Source organism: Nannobrachium achirus (genome assembly GCF_963921795.1).
Source record: "Nannobrachium achirus genome assembly, chromosome: 7".
Classification (NCBI taxonomy): Eukaryota; Metazoa; Chordata; class Actinopteri; order Myctophiformes; family Myctophidae; genus Nannobrachium; species Nannobrachium achirus.
In genome coordinates this window covers 55,910,446-55,938,202 of record NC_137816.1, presented here as the reverse complement: position 1 = coordinate 55,938,202, position 27,757 = coordinate 55,910,446, and the positions used below count along the sequence as shown (strand labels likewise).

Below are 27,757 nucleotides of genomic sequence, written 5' to 3'. Positions count from 1 at the left end.
GTGGTGAACATATAACAGTACCCTTTATGTTCTGAAACTATACACATTACAAAATACATCAAGTGACCATATGGAGAATCTAGACCTGTTACTTTCTATAAATGTCCCTCATTGACAAAAGCGTAGAAAAGCCTAGATTTAAATGTCCATAGTGGTGACAGGAACCCCCTGTCCACAGACCGAATGGTTTGGCCCAATTTGGCCACTCAGTGGGCCCAGGTGTGCCTCTGGCACCTATTTAAGAACTGGAACCCCACCCTGACTCTTTTAGGATCCACTGGAGAGCCATGGTGAGAGATGTTTGTGGTTTCATTGTCCATGCACCCCCAAGCAAGTGTGCACCCTTGCTAAGCATGAATGAACAAACAGTGATAGTAGGTGGTCATACTGTCACTTTACTTTACTGTAACTTGTGTTAAAGAGATTTCAATTATTCAAAGTTTTTTCAATAACAGATGAACGCTGTGAGCTTGTATTATCTGCTATTTTGAATAACCAACATAAATTATGAAGTCCTTTCCATGTCCTAAAGCATTCAGGAGACTATTTTTCTCCCAACTGTCCTGAACTTTAATGCAACATTTTATGTTGACAGGATGTGTCCTCCGTCTAGAAATCCACGCCGTAGGCTGCACACCGAAAATAGCTGATCTACAAGCTCTCAACGCGACGCTGTTGATGTTCAACATCTCTGAGAGTGTGGCTGTGGAATAGTTGTCATGGCTACGCGAGACTAGGGTTACTGTGACTGTCTGGGCTGCATGTGCCTTCACACTTGCATTCTTTTCTGTTTGGTTCTAATGCTGATCGATAGGGAGAAGAATTACATTCCCTGGTACAGTTCATACCGGTATGTGACAGAAAACTCAAAAAGTCAAATCACAGGCCTGTCAAAACAGAACATTATATAGTGCACTTTGCTCTGCCATGATTCATTGCCATTGGAAACAAAAACAAGAATGAAACGATATCCTATTCACATTTTGCACTTTGACCTTTAAATGACAGTGACACTAACTAACCCTGCATGCACCACCGTCTGTTAGTGCAGTCTGCCTCGGTACCATGGGTTGGAATGCCTCCCAGTCAGATATACATATGGCATTTAGGCTACAGCTGATGCCGTGTGATACAGCACATTATGTCCTCTACAGCAGTGCTTCTCAACCTTTTCAGGTCACAACCCCCCAAATAATCACATTTGAACCCTGAGTGATAAGCACGTTGAACGTAGGAGTTGAGGCATTGCATTTAGTTTGAATCGGTTCCACAGATAAAGATCGCACAACAAATATTGCCTCTTTCTTATATCATTTCTTAGCTTGTTGTGAGCTTGTCGATCGGCTATTTTCAGCGAAAAGCTTTCCCCACTAACAGAAAAGAGAAAATACACTGGTATACTAGCATAGAGCCCTGAGGGACTCCGCTCAACCATTCTGGTTGAGACAAGGCTGCATTCAAGAGAATTGCCTTGTCCAAACTCTCCTGAACTTGAATGCAGCATCTTATGTTGAAAGAATTACAATCTCTGTGTCGAAATCCCAGTATTGACTTTGATTATGCTTACTTCAGTGTGGTATCTTGTATACCGAAAATAGCCGACCTCCAATCTCACAATGTGTGAGCTTGAAGATCTGCTGTTTTCTGTATTTTCGTGAAAAGGCCCTTTTAAGAAATTTCAGCCCCTGCCTCTCTAGCATTCTCTGCATGTCCCTAGCTGGACCCAAACTAGTGAAAAAAGCAGATCTACAAGCTTCACGACACAACACGAGTGCTTCTTCCACAACCGCGCACACAGGCGTTGCGTCACAGCATGATAGGCATACTGTACCCTACAGAAGGCAAAGACTGCCCTGAACATAATAATGTCAGTTGTGGGCGGGGCCAGCCTCAAGCCAAGCCTTCAAAAGGCTCCCCCTCCCGCCTGCTCAGTGCTCACTCAGCCAGCGACGTTACGCAGGACGGACCGCAGCCTCTCTGACCAGACACCATGGGACTGACACACGACCCCATCTTCCACAAGCTCCAGGAATGGTACCGGGCCCATGCCCTCAACCTCAACATGAGGCACATGTTCGAGGCCGACCCGGAGAGGTTCCACAAGTTCAGGTAATATGGGGTCTTTTTTTGTTTTAATATACATACGTATATTTGTTTTTGGGGCTTTTATGCCTTTATTGATAGGATAGTAGACTGAAGTAGGGAGAGAGATGGGGTATGACACGCAGCAAAGGTCGTCGGGATCAGGGCTCGAACCCGCGACACGCTGTTAGGCATCAGAGCCTATATGTGGTATGCGCCTGGACCGGTAGGCCCCAGGTACGCAGTCTTGATTCACAAACCGCTAGCTTCATCAAGTCACTTGGCCAAATTGTCATTTTTGCCTATACTCTCCTAACACTGCTGCATCATTGTGCCTTATGTCCTCTTTTGACTTAGACAGAAAGTGATTTTGGAATGTAACAAGTGTTCTGATAGGCTAGGTAATAAGGCAGGGTCAGAACTTTGTATTAGAGAGTTCTGCCAATTGACTGAATTCACGTTACGCAACTTCCTGGACTGGTGCTGACGTCACGGTTGAAGGGGAAAACCCTACTAAAAGCCCATAGAGTTAACACAGAAATCGCAAATGTAATGCAATTTCCGAATAGTGAAGTATAAAATACGGCTAGCATGATCAAGAACACAAGATGGTAAAATGTTTACACATTTACCAGTGATGCGCAATCACCATTCAGGTGCGAGGTGTCATCCTCGGTGATTAACATTGATGGTGTGCACCTGGGCACCTGTCATAGCACCTTTAAATAGACAGCAGACACCCTGCAGTTTCAGATACACTGAAGAAGGCTGATAGCCGAAACGTTTGTTTCTCATCCATGTAATAATAAGGAAAGAAAAAAACAACTCCTGCCACTGTGTGCGAACCATCCTCCAATGAATACATGTTGATCTAAAGGGACACTGCACCAGTTGAGTCAGAGCGCGGTGGTAACCAAAAAGTTTATTTATTTTTTCAACACTGAACACCTGAATAGCCTAATCTGAACACCTGGTAGATCAAAAAGAGGCGGTTGACAACCACTGCACAAGAATATATATTTTTATTATCCCACAATCTTCAAACCTCCAGACCCTTGCCTGTTTATTGCTTGGTCTTAATCCGGTCCGAACTCTGACAACATTGTGTTTTTCAACAGCACAAAACTGCATGCTGACCATGGAGAAATCCTCCTGGATTACTCCAAGAACCTCATCACCGATGAAGTGATGAAGATGCTGGTGGAGCTGGTAAATTCCTCTCTGTCGACCATGATTGACTGTACCTTGAAATGTGTCCCACTGCTATCATTAAGCCATTGTTTGTGTTCATCTTTCCACCACCACTCGTCAAAAGCAATCTATTTGTTTGTGATCGTCAGCGCTGAAAAAAAGACTTTGAAATGAAATCCTGTGATTCCTTTGGAAGTGGTTTGAACTGAAGGTTTCTTTCATTAGACACTCCTGAAAATAAACATGACCAACTGCACTGTACAGCAGTGTTGATTTCGTCGACTAAAACTATGACAAAAACATGTTCAACAACTACCTCTTACTGACAAAAACTAAATACCGTAGAAACTAAGCAGGGCCGTTTTTAGCTATAGGCGGTATAGGCGGTCGCCTAGAGCGCCATCCTAGAGGGGGCGCCGAGGGGGCGCTAAAATGGAGGGAGTGGACCCAAACCAGCCCAAAACCGGCCCAAAACCGACTAAATTCACGGCAAAACCCGCGCGCGCGGGAGTGGGGGGGCGCATTCGAGAGAGCTCGCCTAGAGCGCCGATTAGACACGCTACGGCCCTGAAACTAAGCTATGATGACTAAAACTAAGACTAGATATTTCGTCAACAAAATGAACAAAGACAAATAATCTTATGTTTGGTTGTGCTCGGGTGTTGTGCTCTGAAAATAGCACATCTACAAACGTTGCGCTGTGACGCGTTGTGAGCTTATAGATCGGCTTTTATCAGAATGCAACCATGTGTAAAATCAGCCATTGCGACACCACCAAGGCCTGCCAAAATACATTTGTGTCGACTAAAACTAGACTAAAATTAAAACATTTCGGATGACTAAAATATGACTAAAACTAAATCAGAATTTGCAATGCGGCCAAAATGAACCCTGCTGTACAGATATTATCTATGAAAGGATTATCGTAATACTCACCGCATGGTGTTTTAATTGTCCATATAGGCCAAGTCATTGTGTTTTCATTGTCCATATAGGTCAAGTCAAGTCATTGTGTTAATTAATTGTCCATGTAGGCCAAGTCAAGAGGTGTGGAGGCCGCCAGGGAGAAGATGTTCCATGCAGAGAAGATCAACTTCACTGAGGTAAAGTAGGCCTATGCATTATACAGAATATCGCTGTTGTGGGGTGGAAACCTTGTATGTCCAAAACCGTTCGTTTTGTATGTATCATTTAAAAAATGATTTAAACTAGTGAAAACAGCCGATCTACAAGCACACAACGCCTAGCACCGCAAGGCGTTGTGTGCTTGTAGATCTGCTGTTTTCACTACTTTTGTGTGGCGGCCTAGTATGATGAAGCAGGGCTTTACTTTGCAAAAAAAACATACAAATTTGAAACTTGGAGATACAAGGTTTCTGCCCGACAGTGATGATATAGAATACAAAATACAGTAACCACTTATTTGATCTACATATGGTTTGTATTAACATTGGTCTCTGGGTGAGCACTGTATCCTTGGAACCCAATATTCTATATTCTTTATTCATTGGGATTCCCATTATAGCTGCCACCAAAGCAGCAGCTACTCTCTCTGGGGTCCACAACAACAAAACATAACAATACATGCATATAACACACAACATGATAAAAACAAGTAACATTCCTTTTTCAAGACAATGTAAGTCATTGGCTGCTTTAGACCGTAGTCATACAGACGTATCGACAGACAGACAGACACACTTGGTCAAACGTTGGACACCGCTCAAAAAAAAACATGATAACCCATCAAATGATATTCCATCAAAGTCAGTTAACATTAGCTTTATTGATCGTGTGTCTTTTAAGCCAGAAGTTATTTTTCTTTCTTAAACTTGCCTTACACTGGGTGCTTCAGTGATCATATTTGGTAACGTGTTCCATATTGCCCTATACTGTACATTACAGATCTGCATACCGCATTTGTTCTGGTTTTTCGTTTTACTACGTGACCCTTGGTAGCCTGCCTGGTAGCCTGCCTAATATGATGATCTCTCACATAATGTACAGTATGTAATTGTGACATCTCTCCTGTCCCGGGCTGCTTGGCAGGCATGTGTTCACACATCAAAGGGGGCTTGAGCCCCAGCCCTTTATCCGTCTGTAAAAAGTGCCCTCTCCAGACCATCAATGCTGTTTTTACTATGGTGAAAGAGATGCAAATGCCCTTTCCATGCCGTACCTGAAGGCAGCATTCAAGAGAATTGCCTTTCCAAACTCTCCTGAACTTGAATGCAGCGTCTTATGTTGAAAGAATTGCCCTCTCTGTGCAGAAATCCATGCCGTTACGCCACATCTCTTGTATTGACATGATTATGCTTAGTTCAGTGTGGTAGCGAAAATAGCCGACCTCCAAGCTCACAACGCGTTGTGAACTTGGAGGTCTGCTATTCTCGATATTTTCACCAAAAGGCCCTTTTAGAAACGTCAGCCCCTGCCTCTCTGACATTCTCTGCACGTCCCTGGTGTGTAGGACCGCGCCGTTCTCCACGTGGCTCTGAGGAACCGCTCCAACACCCCCATCATGCTCCACGGCAAGGATGTCATGCCAGAGGTCAACAAGGTTCTGGAGAAGATGAAGGGCTTCGTCCACGTGAGTGAAATGGGCCATGTAGCCTTTACAATCATTGTGAAGTGGGGTTTTCTTGCTTCTATTTTACTACTTTTCTTTCACATAGTAGAGTGATTGATACATTTGGTCATTGACAAATATCTGTGTCATCAAGTTTTAAATGTTATCCACAGGTACCACAAACTGAATACACTCTTGAGCTTTATTGTTATCCTTTTCTTATAATTCACTTATAGATGTTTTTAATAAACTGAAATCTCTCAAATAAACCCAATACTCATTCACACACGTGGAAAAAAAAATCTGCTATGCTTTGTTCATTATGCAAATAAACAAACTAAACTAAGTCAGCAAAATTGTACTTGTATCCAGTTCATCCGATTTAACCACATGAAACCTCATGACCCTATTCTGGCCATGTAAACATTCAGTAAGAATAGACAAACATTTGGCAAAAAATGCAGATCCACAAGATTACAATGCATCTCAACGTGACACATTGTGCCTTTAGGCTATTAAAAAATAATTAGATAACCTACGATAGCTTGTGGGCTATTTTTGTTCTTGACATACTGTAAGAACAGGGTTTATGTGGTTACATTAGATCTCAGTTTAATGCAGACTAGGATGGTGTCCAAGTGTGATGATTGAGACCTTTGCTGTGTTGATACAGAGGGTTCGCCATGGTGAGTGGTTGGGCTTCACCGGAAAGAAGATCACCGACGTCGTCAACATTGGCATCGGAGGATCTGACCTTGTGAGTGGCTGAAATGGCACACATGCGGGAGCATGGATTCATTGCAATGTAGGCAATTTTAGCAGACGCTCTTAATCCAGAGCGGTTTACAGTTACAGAACAGCAAACACAAGGTAAATGCATAGAAATAGTAATCATCATCAGTCTAAACAGTATAATGTCAAAAAAACGAATAATCTGTACTTTGGAACTATACAAATGATAGGATTGCATTAATTTTCTTGTGACAGCATTTATACTCATGTGGGCCAGGAACCAAAAAACAGTTGATCATTATTCGGACAAACAACGCATTTAGGAATAGTGTTCTATTCAATAATAAAAATGACTATGGTCAATGCAAAAGATGATTCCAAACCAGTCGAGATACAGTTTCATTCTAATACCTTGACATGGCGTTAACTGTTCTGTTGAATCTTTAGGGCCCCTTGATGGTCACTGAAGCCCTGAAGCCATACGCACACGACGGACCCCACGTCCACTTCGTGTCCAACATTGACGGAACACACGTTGCCAAGACCCTGAAGAAGCTCGACTGGGAGACCACCCTCTTCATCGTCGCATCAAAGGTGCTTCATATGTTTACGTACATTTATCAACGTGCTCTCTATTCTATCCCTGCTTGGTACTCTGCATCAAGGGTTGGATTGGGGATAAGTCTATCACCATATAGCGACATGCTAGCGTCATGTCCAGGGGGTGTACTTGTACATCAAGCCGGGCTCACGCTACAGAAAAGGCCCACATGGCTCGGCAAGGCGTACTCACTTATCGCTGCCAGTAAATGCCAAGCGACTCAGATGTTCACGCTGTTGATCTGTAGGTGATGATTTACGTTAGGGTCTCCCTGACTGAAGGTTTGCTTGGTGTCATTGGAGTTTCCGTGCAGACAAGATGGAGTCTGGTTGGCGATGTGTGTCCTGTTCTTCCAAGTCACGCACAAGCCAATGTTATATCTGTCATAGTTCCAGTACATTTAAATGTCCCTCCAGCATTAGCGCACAGACAGGAGTCAAAACACTGTTGTTTTACATGTGCAAAATGTGTGATGATGTTTCAGCCAAAACCTAGATTATAATTGGTGCTTAAAACTATGACGAAAAATGTTTGTTGACTAAATATATTGACAAATTCGTTAAAATTAAAACTAGACTAAAACGTTCGGGAATCTAGTGGAGAAGAGTCCTTTTATGTTTGGTTGCTCTCACAACCAAGTGCAAAATCATTACGATGCCATCAAGGCCTGCCAAAATACATTTCAGTTGACTAAATCAACTGTGGATTTAGTCGCCTAAAATCTTATGATAGTTAGTCGACTAAAACTAGACTAAAACTAATACTTTTCAGGTGACTAAATTATGACTAAAACAAAATTACATTTTATTCAAAAGACTATGACTAAACTAAAACTAAATTTGCTGTCAAAAACAATTCAAAAGTCAAAACTTATTTTATTTCTCCACAGACATTCACTACCCAGGAGACCATTACCAATGCTGTGTCTGCAAAGGAATGGTTCCTTGAGCACGCCAAAGACGTGAGTTCTGAGCGGTCCAACAAAGCGGCAGTGCATTCTCTGTACATAAACATTCGGTAGCTACATTCTCTACGCTACACTCTGTTCTGAATCTCTCTTTCCTTGTGCCTCGACAGGAAACAGCTGTTGCCAAGCACTTCGTGGCACTCTCCACAAACGCTGTAAGTTCCAGCATGGTTCATCTCAGTTCTAATCGTTCACCATATTCATACAGTATGATGTGAAATTTGAAAATAGTAATTCATTCTTTTCTAGGGATGGGGCGATATGAAAATGTCGTATCACGATTATTGTGACAAAAGAAACCGCAATTTACTATATTATCGCGATAATCAAAATCCATTATCCTGGGGCGGAACATTTGCCAAAAAATAGCAGATTGTGAGCTTGTAGATCAGCTATTTTTTGGCAAAAACTTTTGATAGAGTGAAACAAATACTGTATCAAGTACGTATGTATATTATTATCCTGGGGCGGAACATTTGCCAAAAAATTGCAGATTGTGAGCTTGTAGATCAGCTATTTTTTGGCAAAAACATTTGATAGAGAGTGAAAAAAAGACTGTATCAAGTACGTACGTATATTATAAGGACATTTTAACAGTTATTGAGGTTTTAAGTGGTACCGGATATGCTGCTCGGCAAATAAAAGGCGAATTGATCCCAGTGCATGACGGAGGACGATATCACAACAAATTAAATCTCCACGATACGATTATCGTGAGTGTTTTTATCACGATAAACCATAATATCGCCTATCGTCCCATCCCTAATCCTTTCTTCCTCTCTGTTTCTCCCCCCCAGCCCAAAGTAAAGGACTTCGGCATCGACACAGAGAACATGTTCGAGTTCTGGGATGTGAGTGTATACTCTGAACGCGTTTTGAATCAAAACACACTTGCAGCAGCAGTCCTGTAATATTCATCCATCCGACTATGATGCAGCTTAGACTAGGAGCTATAAATAGGCTAGACTCTTGACCTGTGAAGCAGTCGCACCGGCACTCTGGCCAAGCAGCTGCCTGGTAATCAGAAGCCGTCGCTCCACAGCGCAGCTCTGAAGGGTGTTATTATTGGTCTGCAACCTTCTCTCCTGCAGAGGTCACTGTAAAGGGCTTGCGGTCGCATCAAAAGGTCAGGTAGCTACATTTAGTCACATTGTTGGTATTTGAAGCCTTTTATGTGACAGGGAGAAACCTGCCCTTAGAGCAGAAGTTTTGCTGCCACGTTCACAAGTTACGGTATATGTTACAGGTGACATTATCGTGTTATAGAACGCCACCTGTAACATGTGTTGAATGGTATGTGTTGGCCTTCTTTAGCCAGCACGTTTTACTGTCCCAAGACCAAGAGTGAGAAACATACCTTGATATATTTAACTACATCATGAGCCCTAGCGTCCCTATTCTGGGCATGTCATACTAGGTGAACGTTCTGCAAAAAAATATGCAAACATTGTTATGCCAAAGAATTCCTCCCACTGCTTGCCTACTGGCTCACCTGCCAGTGACGAGCCCCCCCACGTATTGGACGTACGGTAGTGCCCCCGTCCCACTCCTCCTGTTCAAAATCTCTGATGCATATCTACAAGCTCTCGGCGCGTCTGGTTGCAATGCGTCGTGAGCTTGTAGCTCAGCTATTTTTGGCATTTGGTGTGTAGAGGGAAAAAAATCACGCCTAGTGTGAAGTGAGCGATGCTATTTATGAGTTGATTTCGTTAAGCGTCCCGTGAAGCTTGGACAATGTGACCCTGGGCGTACAACAAACTTTGGCGCTCAAAGTTTGTTTGTGCCAAGATGTAGGCCAGTCATGTAGGCCACGCTTCAGAGCCCGGACAAAGCCAGATGTTGGAGCTTAGCTCCTTGCAGGAGCACCGCTCACAAAAGGGAGGGGAACAAGTACATAGACCGCCGGGGGGCGGTCTAAAGTTCATACAGAGTGACACATAGTGAATAGTGTTGATAAAGCGTGCCTTTTCTTCCAGTGGGTTGGTGGTCGTTTCTCCCTGTGGTCTGCCATTGGAATGTCCATTGCTCTGCACATTGGTACGTATAAAAGAGCATCTTAGGACTTGTTTACAGGGGTGTCGCACCAAATTCTGGGCCCTGGGTACAAGGATTCACTGCGTTATTTTGTGCTTTAACTATTGAAAAATAGCAGATATACAAGGTCACAGCGTGGCACCGAGTGCCATCATGTGGCGAGCTTGTAGATCTGCTATTTTGAAAAATCGTGAACATTTGTGCAAGTCTTTGAAGTTTTTTTGAAAAACCTATGTTTCTATGTCAGTGGTGCTCAAACCTTTCGATGTCAAGGACCCCCAGAGTGATATGTATTTGGCCACGGACCCCCATCTCTAAATATTTTGTTCCAGGGACCCCCCCCCCCCCCCCCCCCGCAGAAGCAAAATTTGAGTTACCAATGTTGGCTTAAAAAATAAATATATTCAGAGATTTGCACACATTTTCATGACTTTTCAAAAATAGCAAATCTACTTGTAGATCTGCTATTTTTCAATAGCTAAAGTATAAAATAATTCCAGGCCCCTCCACCTTGGGCCCTAGTAACTCAGTCCCCCCCCCCCCCCTGCTTGTTTACAATTTGCATTCATAACCAGAGGTTGTACATGTTGTATGGTGGTACAGTAGACCTCTGCTGTAAGGCCGTGGTTTGAGAGGCCTCTTTCTACCATAGTATAAATCAGTCAAGTACTGTAATCTATAAGTCCACAGTGGACAAATAACAGACTGTATAATTCAATCTAAACAATCACAACCAGTTGTTCTGTGGCATCTAATGGATGTTTCTGTGACATGTCACACCTTTCCTTGCCAGGCTGGGAGAACTTCGAGCACCTTCTGGAGGGCGCTCACTGGATGGTAGGTAGTACCAACTTCTGCTAACTCTGCTTCGTCTTTTTTTGATTGATTGATAATTTTATTAGACAAAAATGGAGAACAGTACACGTAATAGTCAATACAATAGAAGAGTACAAGTACAGTTAAACACCCTGCCTAAAAGGAACATCCCAAATAAGTCCTTTTACGGCCTTACGTTGGAAGTCCTTGGTGTTTACTCTGGTGTACCTACCGTACAGTAGTAGGTACACCAGAGTCAGATGAAGCAACTGTGCATTCCTTGTTTAAGCCATTAAGGCCTGGAATTATTTTATATACTTTAGCTATTGAAAAATAGCAGATATACAAGCTCACAGCGCGGCGCCGAGTGCTGCACTATGACCTTGTAGATCTGCTATTTTTGAAAAAAATCATGAAAATGTGTGCAAATCTTTAAATATATATTTTTTAAAGCAAACATTTGTAACTCAAATATTTGCTTCTATATAATATTTTGAGACCGGGTTTGGCCAAATACATATAATTCTAGGGGATCCTAGACATGAAAAAGTTTGAGAACCACTGACGTATAGAAACGTTGCGTTTTTCAAAAGCCTTGGAAGGATTTAGAAGACATTTATAGAATGAAAGAAAGATATTCAAAGACTTGCACAAATGTTCACGATTTTTCAAAAATAGCAGATCTACAAGCTCGCAGCGCCGGCACTCGGTGCCACGCTGCGAGCTTGTATGTCTGCTATTTTAAGTAATTAATAATAATAAAGTTAAAGTAATAATGCGTGTCTTTTATGCTGGATTTGCACTTCCCAGTTTTGTTAACCAACCGCCAGTGGAAAGCTGTATAGAAACCCGTGAATGTGTGTTGACCCTCCACTCTGTCCCCTCCAGGACAAGCACTTCCAAACCGCCCCTCTGGAGAAGAACGCGCCCGTGCTGCTGGCCCTGCTGGGTATCTGGTACATCAACTTCTTCCACGCAGAGACCCACGCCATGCTCCCCTACGACCAGTACATGCACCGCTTCCCCGCTTACTTCCAGCAGGTCTGTCCCTTATAGTGCTATTAGGTCACACACACAATTTACAATTTACAATTTAGGCATTTAGTAGACGCTCTTAATCCAGAGCGATTTACAATAAGTAAGGTAATGCATCAAAACAACAAGCAAGGTAATGCATCAATACATGAAATACATAGAAATATAATGTCGGTAGACCGAGCACCTAATCAATAAAGAAAGCTTTATAAAACCTAAAAATATAAAATACTATCTACTGTAGCTTACACACATGCGCACACACACACACACACACACACACACGCACACGCACTCACTCACTCAGTGGAAGGCCACAAACACAGTCAAAAGTCAATCCATGTCCTCAAGAAGTAGTTTTGATGACCGGACAAGTCTCTGCAGATCTGTTGTCTTCTATCGGAGACATGGCATCTTTCAGCAGGTCTTTTTTTTCTTAGTCTTGCTTTGCATCAATGCAGCTGCAAATCTAAGCCTACTGCAGTGCAGACCAAAAAATGTAAAAAGAAAAAAATGCTTAAAAATTGCTCTTTCTTCCTGCAGGGCGACATGGAGTCCAATGGAAAGTACGTCACTAAGCACGGTACCCGTGTGAACTACCACACCGGACCCATCGTCTGGGGAGAGGCTGGCACCAACGGGCAGCACGCCTTCTACCAGCTCATCCACCAGGGTAAGGTCTGCCAGGGCACAGCTCACTTTCAACCACTTAAACCCTATATTCTTTGTTAACCATGGGGTTCGGGCCAGGGTCTACTTGGCGAAGCCTTTTCTTTTACCCCATACACCAAATTGCTTCGCTGAACATCTTATCAGCTTATCTACGTGTCGCATTCTGTCGCAATGATGGGAATGTTCAGGTTATGACATGTCCAGAATAGGAACTTTAGAGCTCATTGATTGATTGATTGAATTCTTTATTAACAAAAGGTACAGAGGTGCAGTTATACAATAATGTTAAATTGATAACACAAAAACCCCTGAGTGGTGATCCTATGTATTCAATTTCTCAAGACATGATGTAGACATACTATACAAAAAAACACACTCCATAATACTAGGTGCAGTAAAATTATATATGTTTACAGAGAAACAGTGGCAGGTAATTCATTTTGCAAGCTAAAAGACTCTAGGTCCAGTTGCAAATTGTAGACAGGTGGTGGCTGGTAGTAGCACATTCCACATTTTGGTGGCCGTAAAATGAATTCATACCATGTTTATAAATGCTAAAATTCTGAAGTACTATATACTGTCTTTCTTATCAAATAGTGGAATTCTCCAAATGTATAGCGAGCAAGGCCAAGGTGTCTTGTGACCCCATTCGTAGATTTACACCAAAAGTATGTACTTTTTAGGTCGCATTACTCGAAACCCAATCATGTATTTGTACTTTGTTTTTTTGAAGAAATCACCCAAGTTGCTGTCAGTGTTAAAGCTAATAATCAATAACCATGTAGTGCTAAGGAATACAAAACAAACTGTCTGGTTCATATTTGCTTAAGCCCTTTGGATTATGAATGCGTATTGAATTGATGTAAAGTACTGAATGTGCCAACCAACCTGTGTCACCCACAGGAACACGCATGGTCCCTTGCGACTTCCTGATCCCCGCCCAGTCCCAGCACCCCATCAGAGACAACCTGCACCACAAGGTAACACTAACATGTAGATCGGTGGCCACCAATCCTTATGGTCTTACTGGTTTTCCAGAATCGGAATAACAAGGACGATATGGGCTCAAGATTGTTGGTATCGTGGACTTTACAGTGGAATTACCGAGAGCTCCTGGTTTGAGCATCTAATCTCTAAGTGACAGTACAATACAAAACGTCCATCCATCCGCTTATCCGGAGTCGGGTCGCGGGTGGCAACAGTTTCAACTAAGAGCTACAGACTTCCCTTTCCTGGGCAACATTAGCCACTTCCTCCTGGGGGATCCCGAGGTGTTTTCAGGCCAGTGTGGAGATGTAATCCCCCCATCTGGTCCTTGGTCTGCCACAAGGTCCATTCCCAGTGGGACGCGCAGCGAGGACCTCCCTAGGGAGACGCTGGGAAGGCATTCGTACTTACATGCCCGAACCACCTAAGCTGGCTCCTTTCCAATTGAAGGATCAGCGGCTCTAGTCGGAGTCTCTCTCGGAGTAGAGCAACAAGCGCTCCCTTAACGTCTCACCACCTACAGAAACAATAATAGCCAACCGTACATACTATCCTGTGTTTTTCTTAAATGTTTTTTCTTATGTTTTGACCCTTGCTTTGGCAATGCACGTATGTTTTCTCATACCTTGACGTGACCATGTTTTTTACCAACCACTGGACTAAGGGCCTGTGTGTTGTGCTTGTAGATCCTGCTGGCCAACTTCCTTGCCCAGACAGAGGCTCTGATGAAGGGAAAGACCACCGAGGAGGCCAGGAAGGAGCTGGAGGCCAGCGGCGTCAGCGAGGAGGACCTGGAGAAGATCCTGCCACACAAAGTATGTCAAGGCAACACTCATTTAAGACCCATTAAGACTTGGAATTATTTTATACTTTAGCTATTGAAGAATAGTAGATATACAAGCTCACAGCGCGGCACCAAGTGCCGCGCTGCAAGCTTGTAGATCTGCTATTTTAGATTTCTTTTTTGGCAAATCTTTGAATATATCTTTTTCAAAGCGAACATTTGTAACTCAAATATTTGCTTCTGGGGGGTCCCTGATACCTAATATTTTGAGACGGGGGTCGGCGGTCAAATACATATAATTCTAGGGGTCCTTGACATGAAAATGTTTAAGAACCACTGATATAGAAACATGCGTCTTTCAAAAACCTTTGAAGGATTTAGAAGACATTCATAGAATCGTTTCAAAAAGACTTTTCAGGATTTTTCAAAAATAGCATATCTACAAGCTTGCAGGTCAAGGTAACACTCATTTAAGACCCATTAACCTGTTAAAACCTGTGTTCCTTTTTTATTTGAGCTTTATCATCTCTGCTTTTCAGGATTAAAATTCAAAAGTATCAAAAGTAGCAGATCCTCAAGCGCACCGTGTTTTGAGCTTGTGGATCTGCTACTTTTCATGCTTTTGTCTGATGCTGTAGTGTGAGCAATTAGGGCATTAATTTGCAAAAACTTAAACATGAACAGGTTTGTAAAAATGTACCTTTACGGTGTAACAAAGTATAATAAAGTAAAGAGGGAACAAACACATACGAAGAAAGAGTTTATTTCAAATGTTAACGGATGGCTGAACTGAAAACAAAATAATTAGCAGTACTGCACATCTGTTGCTAAAATAGGCATATATTTCTGTTATTAGTGCTGTCCTAGTGTTTATTGGTCTTTGCCTTTTGACAGTACTGTAAACATCTTTTTGAATGTCACTGTATACATGGACAATAACTTGAACTTGAGCGCAAACAGTGAGAACCCATGGACTGTCTAAGGGAGTGCTGCCCCCTAGTGTTCGAATCCTGGTGATTCATCTTCTGATCTAAACAAGTGTGGATGAAACTGAGTCTGTTCATTGTCAAACGTCTTCCAGGTATTCCAAGGCAACAGGCCAACCAACTCCATCGTCTTCAAGAAACTGAACCCCTTCACGCTGGGAGCTCTTATTGGTGAGAGCAAAACACCAGTGACATGATGTATACTGTACAAGCAACCAGTAATATTATAATGGCATGTTTATTGATGGAAATATTGTTACAAACAAGGTATTAACTATGTTATTCTTGAATTACAGCCATGTATGAGCACAAGATCTTTGTCCAGGGTGTTATGTGGGAAATCAACAGTTTTGACCAGTGGGGGTGAGTAAAGGAATCTTAAATCAAATGATTAATAATTGGGGATAAGAAAAACAAAAACTGCCCATAATCTCTTGAACTCACTGATGTTTCCTCTCTCTCTTTCTGTTGTGCTATAAAGTAACTACGTACGTTTAGTCATTTACTTAATTACAATCGTGCTGCTTTTGTACTTTACTTGAGTATTTCCAATACTTTTACTTCTACTCCTCTACATCTCAGAGACATATTGTACTTTTAATCCACTACAATATTTGAACACTTTATATTTATTAGTTACTTTGTAGATTTTGGTTATTATTACAAAACATACATTAAGCCCTTATATACATTTCGGCCATTTGACAACAGCCGATCTACAAGCTCACAATGTGTCGTGATGCAATGCATTGTGAGCTTGTAGATCTGCTATTTTCAAAAGATTTGAAAACTTGAAATGGGAAATCCTGCATAATGCAAATTTTGAATTCTGGACTTTTACTTGTAAGGGTGCCCTCACACCAAAATACCTATGAGAGTGGAATCCGCGTTCCGCTAATGCATTACAATGAGAGTGAAGCGGTTTCATGCCAGCAGAGGATTTCTGCAAAAACGCTCCCTTCTCATTGAAATGCATTGGCGGAACGCGGATTCCACTCTCATAGGTATTTTGGTGTGAGGGCACCCTAACAGAGTATTTCTATGTTGCAGTATTGATACTTTTACCTAAGTAAATAATGTAAATGTCATTTTTCCACCACTGTCTACAACAGAGTTCAGCTCGGTAAGCAGCTGGCCAATAAGATCGAGCCTGAACTCAACCACCATGACGATGTGCACTCCCATGATTCCTCCACCAATGGACTTATGCACTTCATCAAGAAGTTCTTCGAGTAAGCTTCCCCCACCGTCATCTCCGCTGTCTTCCACATCGTCACTGTCGGGCAGAAACCTTGTATCTCCAAGTTTCAAATGTGTAAAGCCCTGCTTCATCATACAAGAGTGTTGCGCAAAAGTAGTGAAAATAGCAGATCTACAAGCACTAGATCGGCTATTTTCACTAGTTTAAATCATTTTTTTTTAAATAACAAAAAAGGAAGGTTTTGGGCATACAAGGTTTCCACCCGACAACGACGATATGGGCCATGGGCCAATCAGAGAAGCCAAGGCGAACACATCTCTGAACTCATTCACAAAAGTCATAACGTTCCAAAACGTCTTTCTTTCCCCACTCCTCTATAAGATAAACATCACAACCATCAGAATGACTATAAAGCCGAACAAGGTCAGTTGATAACATTCCTCCGAACGGACTCCTGCACACGCCGAAACGCTCTTTTAGACCATTTAACTCTGGTGGATACAGAAATGATTAGAAACGTGGTCATTTGATTACGCCTCTTGACCTGACCCAATGCCCATCAACTTCACTATTCAGATTTGTTTTTTAACTGTCACATTTCCAGAATCACTCAAAACATCCATGGTCAAAAAAGTCAACCAGATCGTCTTGTTCCCAGCAACTCTGGCCTATATCCAACCACCCTTTTAAATCAATAACAATGTGCCTGATGCTTTTCAATCTGGTTTTAGAGCAAACCACAGCACAGAGACAGCCCTAAAGTCAACATAAATGACCTTTAGCGTAAACACTGATGACAAAACGCTCTCTGTTCTTTAGTTTGACACAGTGTGACCATGATATCCCTCTGGATGGACTTGAGAACCGTGTTGATCTTTCCTGCACAGTTCTCCAGTGGTCACGCAGTGTTCCTTCAACCTCTACATGCTACCACTAATAGGCTCTGTCATTAGAAAATACAAAATACTGTAGATGTTTCATACATATGCTTCATTTCTGTATCCCCAGATGATTGTAGCCCCCTTTCCATCTTAATAAACTGCATCTCTAACATAAATACATGGATGGTAGGAAACGTCCTCCCGTTAATCTAAGTAAACTGACATTATAGTCATCGGGGCAGAGGCCCCCGAGAGAGAAATTGTCTGTTAAACCATTACAACCATTTGCACTCAACACCGAGCACCAGGTCAAAAACCTTGGGTTCATTTTTTATTCAGATCTAAAATTCTAAATCTGAAGGGCCACATAAAAAATGACAAGAGTTTGGCCATTTCTCTCTCAAGGTGACATGGAAAAGCTAATGCATGTTTTAATGCTGGCAGGCTTGGTGACGGCAATGGTCTCCTGTCTGGTCTACCAAGAAAAAAGCTCTCTTGGTCGTTTGCAACTTGTCCAGAACGCAGGTGGACAAAGACCAGCAGGCGGAGAGCACACATTACCATTTTGATCATTTCTCACTCAGGCTGACACAGAAGAGCTAATGCATGGTTTTATTACTAGCAGGCTGGACTACTGTAATGCTCTCCTGTCTAGTCTAGCAATTTGGTCGTTTACAACGTGTCCAGAATGCATCAGCACTGCACACGTGCTGAGAAAGACCAGACGGAGAGCACACATTACGCCGTTTTTAAAGTCCCTGCGTTGACTGGCTATTAGTTTAAGAATAGATTTGTATTGCGGTAGTTATTAAATAACTAAAATAACTAAATCACCCACCTATGCATCTGCAATGCTTTCTAGGTATGTGTTGTGCCCGGCAGGAACCTTAGATCCTCTAAAACCGTTCTCTTAACTGTTCCAGAGGCTATAACAAAAAGTGATGGAGAAGCAGATTTTAGCTGTTATGATCCTAGCCTTTGGAACAGCCTGCCGGAGGATCTACGGGTATCTGAACCTGTGGCGAATTCATAAAGAAATCATAAGACTCATCTTAAGACACGCCTTTATAACCTGGGTTTCTGCATTACGCTTAATGCTTTTAATTACAGTTAAAACTCACTCACAGCCATTTACAATATGCTTGTGCGCCTATTCTGCAGGAATATTATTAATGTTTCAGAGTCACAGTAGATCTCCCTCATATGCATGACATTTTGGTAGGCTGTAGTCTATATAGTGTACACTAGATGTCGCCAACGATTAAGGTCTCTGGCGATTGCTAGAAGGCCTCAAATTAGCAACCAGTCCATCCACTTAACATTAGCGTTAGCATGGAACGGCGCGGGACCCGTGCACGCCATACGCGCGCTTGATGGTCTAAAAAATTTAGCGACTATGTGCCTTAGATGCCCAATAGACGCACAGACACTTCAAACCGGATCAAAATCCGACGTTTTGATCGTGAGATAGAGCGGAGTTGCTGTAATGGCTTCCAATGTAAAAAAATATGGTTGTTTACTTTGGAGAAACGCTCGATTTCCGGTTTCCGGCGATGACGTCATTTCCATCGCAAAATCATTGCTTAAGCTTAAATGAACCTAGAATGGTCATTTATAGCTCTAAAAATGTAAAAAAAAAAAACAGAAAATGATCAGAAAGGCGACGTTTGGCGATCTGGCTGCCTCAGCCCTCCCCAAAATGGCGATTTCTGGCGATTTGGCTGTGAATCAGTTAACAGATGTTTGGGTTATTTTCTTGTATCTTCCTCTTTACATTTTCCTTTCTTTTAAATCTCTCCTTTGTGAAAGCATTGAGTTGCAACTGCTGTATGAAATCTGTGTATAAATAAGGTTTGGTTGGTTGGTTGGTTGGTTAATTGATTGATTGAGTGATGGGGGGTCTTGCTTGACACTGAATGGAGGATGAGGAGTATTGCAGGGGCAGCTTATGTCCACTTCCATGTCATCAAGCAGCAGCACTTTCTGTGTTTACTCTCAGTACGTCACGACTAGCCGTGGTGCCAACTTGTCTATAGCTCCTTTTCCACTACAGGGCTAAACCAGAACTAGAACCAGAAATTTCCAGAACCAAGAACTTTCAAGAACCTTTGAAGTTCCGGGACCAAGTTCTGCTTATGTTTCCATATAACCAGACCTAACCGGGAAGTTTAGCACTACATCAAGAGCAGGACCTAAAAAAGGTTACCAGAACCTTGTCTGAAACCGGGCTGTGCACTATGGAAACAAAACCAGAACCAAAAAAAATAGGTTCAGGTTCTGGAAAGTTCTGGTTCCGCCTTGTAGTGGAAAAGGGGCTTGTATTCAATGAAGCATTGTGGGGATGGGAGTTCATTATCTTTCTCTGTCCCTCTAGCGTTCACCACGAGCACCACCACGAGCACCACGAGCACCATGAGCACCACGAGCACCACGAGCACCATGAGCACCACGAGCACCATGAGCACCACGAGAAGAAGGTTGAGCCTGAACACGTGCACAAGCACGAGGAGGTGCACAAGCACGAGGAGGTGCACAAGGAGGAGGTGCACAAGCACGAGGAGGTGCACAAGCACGAGGAGCACAAGGAAGAGGTGCACAAGGAAGAGGTGCACAAGGAGGAAGTTCACAAGGAAGAGCACGTGCACGTGGAAGCCAACGAACACCACTAGACTGAAACAACAGCTAGACTCAAATGTAGCTTTTGAAATAAACGTCTTCACACAAAGCTGTTCCCATGTCTGTAGTGTCTTCTTCTGATTAATGCCACGGTGGTAACACCTTTCACGATTACAATCAGCTTACATACATTCTGGTTATCATCTATTTGTACGCATGCACACACACCCACGCACGCACGCACACGCACTCACACAAGCAAGTATGGTTGTACAATAAGGCTGTTTTTACTGGTCTTCCGAAAAGATGTATAATTAAAAATAGAGTTGTTAAAATGTGAGACTGGTTGAGCACATCACTCCTGTTTTCATTTTATATAAAAAAGAATAATTATGCTTCATCCTATCCCATGATCCCATCCTCTGGTAGCCTCGTAAACCAGATTCCCCCTCAGAGGAGTCAACAGGCTAATACTTAAAAAGTAAAGGTGATTTTGGGGGTTTATGTAATTAAGAGCATCTATTATTTAAAAGGTCACTAGATGGCACTAGACTGATATTTAAACCAAGCCTCTGCTCTTTCTAGTCAATGTTACACAGGGTCATGGGTCTCTCTTGCTCTCCTCCATCCCCTCAAATCCCCAGACGTTCCAGCGTCCATTTATTTATAGGCCAAAAAGCAAACAAAGACAGGAATGCATCTTGAAAACATTATGCAACCATCCAGTTTTTTTAACGTCTGTGTCCTTTTTGTTTATCACTCAAATGTACTCATTGTCTCCACCAGCCGAAGGCATGGGGGAGAGTATGTTTTCGCCCCTGTCTGTCTCACTGTCCGTCCGTCCGTGCGTGCGTCCGTGTGTCCTCCAGTTTGTTACCAGCTCTCCGGCGCCGTTGGCCCGGTCACTGCCAAAATGAGCACACACACTCCCTGGATGCCAATTCAGAACCTCTGCCCCACATTTTTCAAATGGCCCTGTTCTAGCACCACCATGAGGCCGATGTTTGCAAAACACATGAGATTTTGTCCACAAATCATGCAAATCGTAGACAGTATCTCTACAGTCGTGATCAAAATGGATCTGTCTGATTATTCATATTCCATCCTGATTGGCTACAATTGGCTTCCAAAGTTTCCAGGATTGCTCCATTCTGAACAAAATGCCTCAAATCATGAACACAGCGTACAATCTTGGTGAAATTGGCCACACACGTTCCCACTGGGCAGAAGAAGAAATGCCACTTCAAATTTCTCAAATCAGCACTCAAATGGCACTATAACGGCCCAATTTGTGTTTTTTTTTTACCTTTAACTCCGATCTTTGTATGCGTGCTCCTGACCTGCATTTTCCACATTTGCCTTTTATAGCACCACCAGCAGGTAGACTTTAGCAAAACGCATTTTTGGAACACAATGCCTCAAATCATGCATGCAGTGTCCGATTGACATGAAAGGTCTACATTTGGTAAAGCTAAGTAAGTATCAGGGCACCCAGAAGAAAGAGGAGACTGATCGGGGGCACCCAGAAGAAAGAGGAGACTGATCGGGGGCACCCAGAAGAAAGAGGAGACTGATCGGGGGCACCCAGAAGAAAGAGGAGACTGATCGGGGGCACCCTGAAGAAAGAGGAGAAGTGTCTGGCAGTGAGGCCGAGAGGATTGATGAAATTACCAGAGGGATTTCAGTGGATGCTCCCTTGGCCTTCAACCAGGTCAAGTGATGAGGCCCTTAGATGAATTTGTCTTTGGGAAGGTGTTAACTGACTGGGCATATATGGTATATACGTATATATATGGGTATATGTATATTATATACAGTATATACCTGTTCAATTCCCGAGGCTGACAGACCCTTAATTGCTGCCTGTCACTCCCCGTCTCTTTTACCTGTTTCCTTTAAGTCTCCACTGTACTATCAAATAAAGGCAGAAAAGCCCCAAATATATACATATCAAAACATTAAGATTGGTGGTTGTGGATATCTACAACTGGAGAACCTTGGATTTGAACACAGGAAGGAGGAGAGTGTTTGATAAGTCACAGGAACCAGTGTTGAGACTTGAGAGACATTTAAAGGGTCTGATGCATGGGGGAGTGAAGGAGTGCTACGAATGATTCACATGAATCTTGCAACAACTGTACAGCAGAATGTTTATTCGTTTTATATACTTTTCCTTCTCTCGTTTTGCAAGGTTTGTTTTGTTTTCCACCATGCATGAGTCTGTTTAGAGCTACTGTACCTGGCCCATAATATATACCAGTGGTTCTCAACCTTTTCAGGCAGCGACCCCGAAAATAATCATATTTGAACTGGGGACCCCACCCACCATGACGAGCACTAAGAGTTGAGGAATTACATTTTGTATAACACTGTTCTATTGTGAAAATAGCAGATCTACATGCTCACAACGCCTTGTGTTGCGAGGCGTTGTGAGCATGCGTGTAGATCGGCTATTTTCCCAATTTCCGCCTCTAATATTTGACAATTTTACCAATGTTTCATTTGTCATTTTATAGGTATTAAAAAGTCTTTAAATTGTCACTTTAGAAATGTGCCGATACCCTCTGTACACTTTATGTTGGTTTGTTTACGGTTGAGTGAGAAAACCCCCAAAATGATTTGGAAACCCCCCTGGGGGTCCCAACCCAAAGGTTGAGAACCACTGATATATACAACCATGCAGAATATAATTGTATGTTGTTACTTAGGCCTATTCTTTTTTTAAATAATGACAATAAGACTATAAAGCAATAATTGATTGCTTTACAGTACCATTAACATTAAGGATTGTATCCAATAATGCTTCCATCACAGCAATGGAGGCAAAGGTAGCTTTACAGGCTTCACTTAATCACTTTACTTTTTGTTTTTAAAATCTGTTTTATCCTCCAGAAATGCAAGAAGATGGAAATGTAAATGGTCAATTATTATTATAATAATTATTACGATATATTCTCTCATTCTCTTTATGTTAAAACATTTGGCTTACTTGTCTTTTGCTGCTAAATATGATATATTGTAAATATCATGTGCAGGGAGAGAACATTCCATTCTGTTGAGGCGTCTGTTCTTCAAGGCCACCATTATTACAGTAAGCCTGAGTGAGTCTGGGAGAACAGATAAGGGACTGCCAAATGGTAAAAAGTAAAGTTTTTTTTACTTTACTGGAGTATTTCCAGGTGTCAGTAGCCTACTTTTACTTCTACTCCACTAGATCTCAGAGGCAAATATTGTAGGCTACTTTTTACTCACTTCAGCCCTAAATTTAAACTCTGGCTATTTGAAAATAGCAGATCTACAAGCTCGATGCGACACGATAAAACATTGTTTTATTACATAATAATATCTTCTGGACATTCACAAGACATTGTGAACTGGACATTCTGCATAAGGTAAAGTACTTTTACTTTTGATACTTTTGTATATTCTGATTTCTGATGCCAATACCTTTGTTCTGTTACTCAATCAAATTTGGATTACCAGATTTGACTTTCTTTGTAGCCTACATTGCAATATTGATACTTTTACTCAAGTACAAAATGTGAGTAGGCCTATAGCCACTTCTTCCGCCACTGGCGACTCCCCTGTCTAATCCTCAAGTGACCGGACATATTCTCCAGTGTTTGCAAACATTTAGATCAAAACAATTGAGGGATCTTATTTTTTCCCCTCTTTTTCATCTGATTAGTGATCATTACAGATATTAGAAGTGTGCGGTGGGATGTCTACAGTTCCCTGGATTCATTCATCATCGAGAACTTCTCTACCGCACAGAGAGACAGGAGAACATCTGTACGTTTTTGAATTTTGAATGTGGCAGTTAAATGTTTACAGTGTTTACTTAAATGTTCATGTTTACTTGATATAACGTGTGTGCCATGCGTGTCCACGTGTGCGTCCGCGTGTGTGTGTGTGTGTGTGTGTGTGTGTGTGTATGGTCTCACGGTTGCACAATAGCATTGTGTGAAGATTATGCAAATATGTGAGAGAATGTAAGCATTTATTAGGCCTACTGCTATGTTTAATGATAAACAATTGGCGAACTTTGTGCGAATGATCTGTAAAGCAGGGGCGTCATTTTAAAGAATTAACAAACTGCTCACTGGAGTCTAGGTTTCACACAGGTGGCGACAATATTGAGTTGATTGATTGGAATGTTAAGTGATCAGCTCTCGTCTCTCTCGCTCTGTTTGTCTGGCTATGAATATACCTGTAGGCCTACATACCTGCAATATCCGAACTGTACTCAAAGATTACACATATTAGGCTTGAAAATTATTGATGTTAAGAAAATGACTATAATTAAAAAGAAACATAATAATTAAAAAGGGGTTTAAAATGTAAAAATATCATTTTTTAAGTATTATTATTCACTGATATTCCCTTATTGTTATTACAATAATTATTGTCCTGCATCAAACAAAATGTTTTGTAGCTATTTATAAATTATAGCAGAGATTATCAAATGGTTTATTCTTATTGGCACTTCTTAAACAAATTTCTCATACCAAATTTCTTGCTGCAACTGTGATACCAATAATGAAAGGGCAAATATAAAACTATGCCTATGGGAGTATTGTTTCTAATAATAAAAAATAAAACTGTATGTGTGTTTCGCTGCATGCCAAATAGTAACTATACAGCTATCTGCATCTCCTTGTTAGAATGTTGTGTGGGGAATAAACACCTGAAACTGAAATAAAAAACACCCAAAACCAGATAAAACCCTAAATGTTTCACACGCGTGGACAAACTCCATTCCTTGCAACACCCTAGATATTGGTCGAATTACGCCTCTGCTGTAAAGTTTTAAACCAGATTAAGTCAAAGACCTGATTGGCATAACTGTTACTTAATATAGGCCTAAAAACATCATTTGTAGCCTACATATTGACATAAAACCATTGACTAATAATGCTGCATTCACACTGAGAGAAGCCAAGCTAATGGTTGGCTTGGTAATTCAATGTAATCTCTATGCAAACCAGCTTTAAAAAATCATTTTTTTCCAGCTAGGAAATTTTAAAAGCTGGTTTGCATAGAGATTACATTGAATTAACAAGCCAATCATTAGCTTAGCTTTTCTGTATGTGAATGAGGCATTAGACAGGGGTATTCAACATGGGGTCCGGGATCCCTAGGATCCCGGACTGATCCCGGAATGCAGATCTATGCAACTTCTTAAATATGCACTTTTACCATAAAGTGACATGTCATGTTTGGTAAAGGATTATATTTTAATAACTGGTGGATATGTTGTAAAAAAAATGATTATTGTTATTATTGCCTAAAGGGAATAAAAAATGCAAAGAAATACTTTTTTGACAGCTTTTTTCTTGGTGGGAACTTTAAAGGGTTAAAACGATTAGCAAATTCCACGTTTACATCTTTCCTTTTAGGTTTGAAAGTCGTTTTATTAAGGTACACCACTGACTATAGAAATAAACAAAAATGCCCAATATGAACAATTATATTTCTCAACAGAACACAGACGATGACGGACCCTTCATCCCGCACAAAGAGGAAGAGAACTCCAGGTCCAGACAAACGGGACGAGCCTACGGTGCCTTTCATTCAGCTTCAAGTTCCTCCTGGCATCGACGCCGACCTCCCAGTGTGGCACGCCCTGCGCTCTCATCAGGTGGACATCGCCTGGTCTGTGAGCCCCTATTGCATCAATGTTCTCATAACACCAAAGCCCTCCACAGTGTCCACAGTGTCCACAGTGTCCACGCCACAGGCAGCGGAAGAGGCAAAGCGCTGTAGGCTGGGCAATGATGATCTTTCCACAACAAACCAGCCTCCTCCTATCGTCATCCAGCCCCTGCAACCACAGTATGGAGACCCCCAGAACGGCTCCATCCAGCCCCAACCTCAGCATAATGGAGACCCCCAGAACGGCTCCATCCAGCCCCAACCTCAGCACAACGGAGACCCCCGGAACATCTCCGACATCCTCCGAAGTATCTCTGTGGCCTCTGGTCGTAAGCCCTTTATTACTGGCGTGATACCAGTAACAAGCAAGTCATCATCCCAACATGACTATGTCAAGAAAGCTCTATACATCCTCCTGCCCACGGAACGCATCTCTGTCATGCCTTCCAGCCCGGGCAAACCGGCGCTCACGCGCCAGGGTTTCCACACCAAGCAGCCCTGCGACGTCCTGATCTGCGACAAGTTTCTCTTGAATGTGTGCCGCAAAGGGGAGAGCTGTGCCATGCACCACACTCCCTACCCGTTCCACTGGCAGCTGTTGCTTACGGCCACCGGCCAGTGGGTTGACGTCAACCCTCGCTGCCAGCTCGGTCTGGAGAGGCTGTACTGCGACGTCAACAATGAAGAGATCGATATCAAGGATGGGTGAGTAATGGCTAATCGATACCATAAATATAATTTTGGCTGTAGAAGAAGAAGAGACCTGTTTAGCTATTAACATAATAACTTAACTTTAGTTTGACCAAACTCATGAATCCATAATCTATAGTGTGTGTGTGTGTGTGTGTGGGGGGGGGGAAGGGGGGGGCAGCAGCAAACCGCTCCATTCCCATTGAAATGCATTGGCAGAATCCTCTCGCATACAGTAGGTAGAATATTATTCCGGTGTGACCGTGCCCTTACAATGGCGATGCATCCTGTTTATTTTGTTTTAGTTTGCACAAGCTGAGCCTGAATCTTGACCTGATGGAGGTGAACTTCCAAATGGGGTCCAAGTATTCCGGGGTGAGACGCCTGTCTAACACCAGGGACTCCACCAAGAACCCACGCTTCCCCACCAAATGGCACATCTACAGGAAGGAACACAGCGGATGGGAAGAATACACAGAGGTTAGTAAGGCACAGTGTTCATTTTGTTCACTAAAGCTATGACAAAGAATGTCCATCCTTTTTTCACTGACGAAAATGAAATAAAAACTAAGCTATGAACAACAACATTTGAAGCCCACACATTCCGTCCAGTCACACAGCGGCAGCCGCCACACTTGTAAACCTGGGATCATTAATAGCCTCCGCCAGGCCAGCGTTGCTTTTGATAAATGGTTGGGTTTGACAGCTAGCCAACAGTACAGTACATATTTAGTTTGTCAAGGACTGATTACAAAGTTGCGTTATCTCCTTGGTTGGTGAAAAAAGAAAGAAAGGTTGCCATGCCAGCTTGGGAACCAACACTTGCTTCATGACATGACTCAAAGTCAAAGCATGTCAGCACTAATGCTAGGGATAATCAATGAGCAGGCGTTTAATGAGAAATAAAAGGGTGATTATTACAGTATACTGTAGATAATATTCTAATCTCCAATGGGCATCATTACTGTAGTGTACTGTAGGTTGGCAGGGGTCGATTCACCATGGAAATGGGTTTCCCCCCACACAATTTCACCTAGAACCATATAGTTTCTTATTTATCATGACGTATGGTACCCAGCAGTTCCCAAAGTGGCTGCCTTATGTCTGGCCTGGGGGGCCGCAAGATCTGTTCATTTCCATATTTTATAAGTAGTTGCTCAGCGGTGATTATGGAGTGATAGGAGACCGACAGGTTGATATCAACCTGAAGGGCTCCGATCACTCAATAATCACTGCTGAGCAAGATGTTATCCCGCTT

The 27,757-nt window shown here is 42.3% G+C and overlaps 1 protein-coding gene across 1 annotated transcript; it reads left to right on the top strand.

The window, feature by feature from the left end:
• Positions 1–1,990: 1,990 nt before the first annotated feature.
• Positions 1,991–19,991, top strand: gpib (glucose-6-phosphate isomerase b; the record flags this gene model as incomplete). The annotated part of the gene is made up of 20 exons (XM_080729479.1): positions 1,991–2,109; positions 3,201–3,291; positions 4,308–4,376; positions 5,744–5,863; positions 6,516–6,599; positions 7,022–7,168; positions 8,065–8,136; positions 8,253–8,297; positions 8,940–8,993; positions 10,119–10,179; positions 10,970–11,013; positions 11,881–12,033; positions 12,571–12,700; positions 13,603–13,679; positions 14,373–14,501; positions 15,552–15,627; positions 15,753–15,819; positions 16,569–16,688; positions 17,039–17,080; positions 19,913–19,991. 19 exons carry the CDS (start codon positions 1,991–1,993, stop codon positions 17,040–17,042), a joined length of 1,662 nt encoding a protein of 553 aa, XP_080585605.1. The 3' UTR covers positions 17,043–17,080; positions 19,913–19,991.
• Between the last annotated feature and the right edge of the window lie 7,766 nt (positions 19,992–27,757).